At 37.0% G+C, this 8,278-nt stretch overlaps 1 protein-coding gene across 3 annotated transcripts in view; it reads right to left on the bottom strand.

The window, feature by feature from the left end:
• Positions 1 to 8,278, bottom strand: part of ZFP82 (ZFP82 zinc finger protein) — a 53,869-nt gene that overhangs the window by 32,932 nt on the left and 12,659 nt on the right. For 2 of the 3 annotated variants that reach the window (XM_006769856.2, XM_006769857.2), the window contains exons 2-3: positions 4,528 to 4,613; positions 2,997 to 3,123 (exon numbers count right to left, since the gene is read on the bottom strand). In XM_006769856.2, the coding sequence (XP_006769919.1) occupies positions 2,997 to 3,123; positions 4,528 to 4,536 (136 nt within the window). In that variant the 5' untranslated portion in view covers positions 4,537 to 4,613. The remainder of the gene's footprint in view (positions 1 to 2,996; positions 3,124 to 4,527; positions 4,614 to 8,278) is intronic. The other variant, XM_015567892.1, reaches the window with a different exon arrangement.

Here is an 8,278-nt window from a genome sequence, read left to right as displayed (position 1 = left end):
AACAAGAAAGCCCACTGCATGGGAGAACATATTTGCCAATGCTATTTCATATAAGGATTTAACCTCCAAAATTTACAGAGAACTCATACAACTTAACAAAAGGAAGATAAACAATCCATTCAAAAAAAATGGGCAAAGGCCCTGAATAGACACTTCTCCAATGGGGACATACAGATTTCCAATATATATTTTTAAAAAAGCTCAGGTCACTATCAGAAAGATGCAAATTAAAATTACAATGAGTATCACTATACACCTGCCAGAATGGCTACCAGCAATAAATCCACAAACAAGGGCTGGCTAGGAAGTGAAGAAAAGGGATTCCTAGTACACTATTGGTGGGAATGTAGACTGGTATAGCCACTGTGGAAAACATTATGGAGTTCCTCAAAAAATTAAAAATAGAGCTATTTGACTCAGCGATCTCACTCTGGAATGTATCCTAAGAGAGCCAAAACACCAATCAGAAAGAATATATGCACCCCTATGTTCATAGCAACCTTATTTACAATAGTCAAGATCTGGAAACAGCCCAATTTCTCTCTCCCCCTCTCCCTTTCTCTCTGAAATCAATAAAAAATATATATTAAAAGAAAAAAGATGTGTGGTACATTTACACAATGGAATACTTACTATGTGGCTACAAAAAAGAAGGATCTCTTACCCTTTGCAACAGCATGGATGAACCTAAAGATTATTATGCTAAGTGAAAAAAGCCAGACAGAAAAAGGCAAATATCATATGATCTCACTTATATGTGGAATCTAATGAAAAAAATAAACTGATAAACAAAATAGTTCCAGAGGTATGGATGCATGGAACAGACGGACAGATGGCAGAGGGGAGGGGAGTGGCAGGAACAGGAAGAGATCTACCAATGAACATATATCCATAACCCATGGACACAGACAATAATGTGTGAAGACCTGGGGTGGGGCAGGGACTGGATAGAGGGGAGCAATGTGGAGGGAAATGGGGAAAATCTATAATACTGTCAACAATAAAAATAAATAAGTAAATAAATAAAAACATTTTAAGATTACAAAATAAACTGAAGAAAAGGCCTTATTTTCATTTATATTTCATACAAGTACTTCTTCTTGAGAGTCTATAGTACTTGAGAGAATAGAATGCCTGGGTTCATATCCCACCTTTGCCACATCCCATTTATGTGGTCTTGGACAAGTTCCCTGCTTTATTTTCATCTATAAAACAAGCATAAAAATAGTGTGTCTTACACAATTGTTGTGGAGGTTATTAATTTATATTTATAAAATAAATTTTGCCTACAATATATGTACTAAGCACTATATATATTTCATTAGCTACTATTTATTGTTATTGCTATTTTGTTGAGAGAAAAACAAGAAGCTTCCTGAGGCATTTATTGTTATTAGGATATTCATACAATATTAAGTGCACAGTTCTTGGATATTTAACTTTCAGTCATAAAAGTAGGTAACAATGGCCCTGACCGGTTTGGCTCAGTGGATAAAGTGTCAGCCTGCGGACTGAGGGGTCCCGGGTTAGATTCCAGTCAAGAGCATGTACCTTGTTTGTGGGCACATCCCCAGTAGGGGGTGTGCAGGAGGCAGCTGATCAATGTTTCTCTCTCATAGTTGTTTCTCATTCTCTATCCCTCTCCCTTCCTCTCTGTAAAAATCAATAAATATATATTTTTTTAAAAAGTAGGTAACAGTTAATATGTTTGTTTAGTAAGAAAAGGAATGCATTCTTCTGAATTGTAAATTGATCCAACTTACCACTATAAAAATTATGTGTTCTTTTGATAGCCAGAGAAAAAAACAAGAATCCAGGTGTAGCTATTTTCCTGATAAGTATATCAACAAATAACAAAATACATATAGCAATTCTAAGTTCAAATACAAAGTGAAACCTGATTTCTTGGACACGGATAAAGCTATAAGACACCTAGATTTCATATCTCGACCCCTTATCATTAAGGAAGACCTAAAGGCCACTTAAGTATGGGAAAGATGAATATACTTAATGAATGTGCTACCTTCCAAACAAATAAAACAAGCAAGTCAAACTCAAAGGCTAAGACGGGCCAAATAAACAAGGTTTAAGTTTATGTGGGCCACAAAAAATCGAAAGCTTTAGGTCTATTTCAACAGAGACTTGCTGAATACAAAGGGCTGAAATAAATGAGTAATTGTTAACATTAAATAATAGAACATTTTAATAAAAATTAATATTTTTCTTGAACATTACCTTACCAGACACTGCACAAATTAATAAGTGTAATGCAAATAAACCTATTTTTCTTGTTCTCCGAAAGCGAAATATTTCCTGTTGCACACACCAAACAATTCAGTACAAGGCTAAATGATGTGGCAATCGGCTGCTACAATATTCATTGCTAGTCCTGACCGGTTTGGCTCAGTGGATAGAGTGTTGGTCTGCGGACTGAAGGGTCCCAGGTTCAATTCCAGTCAAGGGCATGTACCTTGGTTACAGGCACAACCCCAGTTGGGGGTGTGCAGGAGGCAGCTGATAGATGTTTCTATCTCATTGATGTTTCTAGCTCTCTATTCCTCCCCTTCCTCTTCTGTCAAAAATCAATAAAATATATGTTAAAAAAAACTTTCTGGAATGACAAGATGTTATCTCTCCCTGCCCCAATCGTCATTAGCAAATATTGTAGTTTGTTATTAATAATTATGTATTATGTATAACAGGGTATTGTAAAAATTATGTATAACAGGATATTGTAAAAATTAAATTATAAATTTTTTATTAAAACATTTCTTACATACCGTTATGTTGGCTGGGCCACAAAAATATTCGTGTGGGTTGCATGTGGCCTGTGGGCCACGAGTTTGACATGCTTGAAGTAAAAGGTCAAACCATTCCCTTGAGAACAGGGAGCAGAAATTGAGGTAATTTCTTGAAAGACACTGCTAAAATTTCCAAAAAAGAAAGCTGGCATTACAGAGAACAGAGTCTGTATTACTGGAGGCAGATAACCTTACCCAATGAGACTAAATTGCTGTAGTTCTCCAACATCACATCTCTGTATAAGTCCCTCTGTTGCAAGTCCAGGTATTCCCACTCCTCCTGAGAGAAGACTATGGACACATCACTGAATATCACTGATCCCTGAAATGACAAACCATATAAAACAATTAAAATTAAAGATATTTTATTTAAAGATGGAAGAAGAAAAGATGGAAGAGATACTGCAGGAAATGGACCAAGCAAGCAAATAGGCTTGGCTGGAAGCATGTTAAGATAATGAGTTAGAAAATCATTGTGCCTGAAGCAGCATGCCTGTGTTCTTGAAGGATTCTGTTGCTACAGATATAACTTCTTATATACTCTGGCACACCTTAATTATTCAGACATGTCTGGGAAAGAAAAAATCAGTTTCCCAATTAAATGAAATATTGTATATAAGCCTTCTTGCCTGCTATATGTCCCATTCATGAATTCTCAAGAAATGTGAGTCCTTCTACCTTTTCTCCTTAAGAGAAGACTTTTAAAAAAATGTTTATGATATCTGTTAGAAGAGATCTAAACACAGTTAAAAAATTTCTGCCAAGTTCATTGTTTAACCCAATCAAATCATAAGTGTTTTGCTATTAATGATGATTCTTCAATAAACTTAAAATAAAATTGATTGTGCAATAGTTTATGCAATGGATGAGACTTAATCTTCTTCCATACTTAAATATCTTTGGTCTACACAAAATAGTCAAGGTCCTCCTTAATTTTGAGAGTCTACAACTATTTATTTACCTACATGATCTTCTTAACTGCTATCATTTTCCATCCCTCACTGTATGCATTCTTTGTTCCTGAGTTAGAGGATACCAGTTACTGATGTAGAATCTGGATTCTGGTGATCCAGATTCACAAAGATGTCTTTCTAGACAAGCGCAATCTGTTCAACTACAAATGGAATTCTGTTCCTGGTGTACAACTCCTAAGAGATTCCCAGAGAAGATTCATTATCTCTGCATACAAGACCCAACCACATTACTAGCCAGTCCTAAAAGCCTCACAAAGTATGAGATCTCATAATATACTGAGGCTGAGGCCAACCAATAGCAAATCTCATATACTTGGAAAACTGAAGTATGGAAAAGGTCAGTTTTCCCCTCACAAAGTATGAGATCTCATAATATACTGAGCCTGAGGCCAACCAATAGCAAATCTCATATACGTCAGTTTTGACATGAGTAGTCAAATGTGCCTATCCTCTCTCATCATCTCACTAGAGATGGTCAAACATCTCCCTCAAAGGATTTCATTTCTGCTCCATAGCATCTCTTAGGAGACTGAGCACATATAGATGATGCTGAATGATTTGTTCAATGAATACATAAACAATAACTGAAAAAAAGAGGACTCATGGGGTAGGCATTATACTATTTAGCCTCTTCCCTCACTGATTTTAGAGGAAATGAAAGAAGGTTCTAAAGTAGGAAGTTTCTGGATAAATAAATGTTCAGAGGATCTTAAATGACAGTTATTTCCAGAAAAAGAAAGAAAGTAACTTACATGGGCCATAGTTTATAAATTCAAGAACTGGTCAGTATTCCTTGGGGTTTACTTGCCTGGAGAACCAGAGTTCACAGAAACCAGAGCTAGGAGGAGGAAAGGGAAGCCATGAGATCAGTTAAGTCTCAGAAATCCCCAAGTAACTTAAGTTAATATGTCCCTTCCCCCCTCTTTAACAAACACACATACTGTACACACAGGGAGATTTGAGGGAATCTGGACTAATCTAATCCCCAGTCATAAATTCCAGGGCTGATAAAGGGCCACTTCCTCTAAAGCAGTCTTTTTCAAAGCTTTGCAGGCCTGCTTGGATTCATTTGGTACAAAGAGACATTCATAAGGACCAATCCCGGCAGTCATTACCACTATCAAACTGCTATACTGGCAGCCCTGCCTGCCTACTGCCAGAATTTGCAGAATCTTCTGGACTCCTCACTATTTTCAATCAGAATCATCCACATTGCTTTCCTGCATGATTTCATCTCTTTCTTACAATGAAGGTAAAAAAAAGTTATGGATTCATGCTCCCAGCAGGTAGATAATAGCATATCTATTTATCAAGAACTTTCATGTGATTGGTTTTTTATATACATTAGCTATCCTCAGGATTACAATGTAATATAATAATTATCCTATCTATGCAGTGGATCAAAAAATTCACACTCGAAGAAGTAAAATCACTTGTAGAAATTCAGTTAGTAAGTAGCAAAGTTTATTTTTCTAACCACAAAATCAGTACTCTTTCAACGGTAGCTCTTGCCTCAGAATTGCTAGTTCCAATTAGAGAAAGATGAGCATGTACGACTCACTAAAAAGTAGAAATACATCAAATCACCAAAAGATATTAAATATCACTTTAAGAGAATTGATGCCCATATCAGCAAGTTTGTGGTGAAATGAACAGTCTAACCTACAAAGGATGTAAATTTAGAAGTATGTACAAGAAATATTTAAACCATGCAAACTATCTGACTCAGAAATTCTATTTTGGGGATTAAAGAAAATAATTATATAGGATGTCCCCCAAAAATGTATATGCACTTTGAATAATTATAAAGGCAGTGTTCATTAAAATACACTTTATTTTCAAAATTGAGCTATTAGCTGTTAAAGTGTGTATACATTTTGGGGGGACACCCTGTACATGTACACAAATAGGCAAAACTGTTGACAAACATTATTCATAAAGCATACATAAGGTGAAAAAACTTGCCACTTAAAAATGATGGTGTAGGTCTTTAATTGGGAAGATGAAAATATGTTTACTACTTATTGCAGAGTGAAGAATGCTGGTAACAACAGTTGTAGGTAGTGTGACCCTATATGGCAGGACACACACACACACACACACACGTATGTGCATTATATTCACTAAATACACTTTAGAAAATATTCAAGAAATGTAATCTTTAAAAAATAAAATGAATATTATGACTATATTTGTAAAGTATACCTATATCAGTATAATGAGGTACTAACAGGCATCAAACATTAAGAGAAATCTGTAGCCCAGCCAGATTTAGCGTCAACCCAGGAACCAAAAGGTCCGCAATTCAATTCTTGGTCATGCACATGCCCAGGTTGCTGGCTTGATCCTCAGTATGGGGTATGCAGGAGGCAGCCCATTGATAATGTTTCTCTCATTGATGTTTCTATTCCCTTTCCCTTCCTCTCTTTCCAAAAATCAATAAAAACATATTTTTTAAAAAAGAAAAATGTGCAAAAAATGCTTATTTCAACATTAGAATATTTTCATTTATTGACTGACTTTAGAGAGAAAGAGAAACATCAATTTGTTTCTCCACCTATTTATGCATTAATTGGTTGACTCTTGTATGTATGTGCCCTGACCAGGGATCAAACCCATAACCTTGGTACTTCGGGACAACACTCTAACCAACTGAGCTACCCGGCCAAGGCCTCCACATTGCAATCTTAATTTTCTTTTTGCTTACATTGTTTCATTTTATATGGTCATATATACTCTTGAAACATATTTTTAAAATTTTACAAATAGGAAGCTTTTCTTCAAATAGGTGACTTACTTTTTAAAAATGCCTTGAACTTGGAGGGAAAAAAGCTGCTATGTTTTTATTTGTTTCCAATATGTGAACCAACTCTATGATTCATAACTTTGTCTATACATGTTAGAGTTTTGCCTAGAAAAGAATGTTTGAACATACCCAACTAATGCTTTATTTCATTGCTGTTGCCTCTCATAACTTTTTAAAAAATAAAATTGAATGCTTTCTTTTTTAAAAAATCATCACCTGAGGATTTGTTTATTGATTTTATTTTTTATTATCTATACTAATAAAACGGTAATATCCTAATTAGACTGGACATCCTTCCAGACTTCCTTCCGGACAAAGCTATGGTGGCGGGGACCAAGGCAGAGGCGATTAGGGAGACCAGGCCAGCAGAGGAGCAGTTAGGAGGCGACCAGGCCGGAAGGGGGGCAGTTAGGGGGCGACCAGGCTGGCAGAGGGGCAGTTAGGGGGTGACCAGGCTAGGAGGGGACCAGTTAGATTGTTGCAGAGGTGGTAGAGCTGGGCTAGATCAGTAGAAATTAAATGCTACCCAAGGACTGTGGCAATTTTGTCAAAGTTTCAGTGGTGGTACTATTTTTTTTTAAATATATATATATATATACACCCATTTTGCTTATTGATTTCAGAGACAAAGAGGGAGAGATAGAAACATCAATGATGAGAGGGAATCATCAATTGGCTACCTCCTGCATGCCCCACACTGGGGATCGAGCCCACAACCCAGGTATGTCCCCTGACCTGGAATCAAACATGACCTCCTGGTTCATAGGTCGAACCTCAACCACTGAGCAACACCAGCTGGGCTGTTTATTGATTTTAGAGAGAGAGCAAAACATCTATGTGAGAAACAACAATCAGTTGCCTCCCATTCACACCCCAACCAGCAATTGAACCTGCAATCTTTGTGGTGTACGGGATGATGCTCCAACCATGGAGCAACCCAGCTGGGGCACCTCTCATAACTTCTTTTTATTTTTTTAAATATATTTTTATTGATTTTTTACAAAGAGGAAGGGAGTGGGATAGAGAGTTAGAAACATCGATGAGAGAGAAACATCGACCAGCCGCCTCCTGCACACCTCCCACCTGGGATGTGCCCGCAACCAAGGTACATGCCCTTGACCGGAATCAAACCCGGGACCCTTCAGTCTGCAGGCCGACGCTCTATCCACCGAGCCAAACCGGTCTTGGCCTCTCATAACTTCTTGATCTTGCTTCTGAACTTTTAATTTTAGCCATGATGCCTTCCAAAGAGTTAATGAATCTTCTTGTTCTGTTGGTCTACTTTGCATCAAAATTATAAGAGTAACTATGAGGATATAAAGCTTATTGTATAAAATCTATTTACCTCCACAGAAATCCCACAGGTTTGGTTATTGTGGGGTTTTTTTGTAGAAAAATGATTATTGCTTTTTATTTTTAATTACAATTGACACTCAACATTATTTTATACTAAAGGCCCAGTGCACAGATTCGTGCACTGGTGGGGTCCCTCAGCCTAGACCAGCCGTGGGCAAACTACGGCCCGCAGGCCGGATCCGGCCCGTTTGAAATGAATAAAACTAAAAAAAAAGAAAAAGACTGTACCCTTTTATGTAATGATGTTTACTTTGAATTTATATTAGTTCACACAAACACTCCATCCATGCTTTTGTTCCGGCCCTCTGGTCCAGTTTAAGAACCCATTGTGGCCCTTGAGT

This window comes from Myotis davidii, unplaced genomic scaffold (assembly GCF_000327345.1).
Source record: "Myotis davidii unplaced genomic scaffold, ASM32734v1 scaffold1004, whole genome shotgun sequence".
NCBI lineage: Eukaryota > Metazoa > Chordata > Mammalia > Chiroptera > Vespertilionidae > Myotis > Myotis davidii.
The sequence above is the reverse complement of the archived record's forward strand: the minus strand, read 5'-3'. Positions and strand labels throughout refer to the sequence as shown.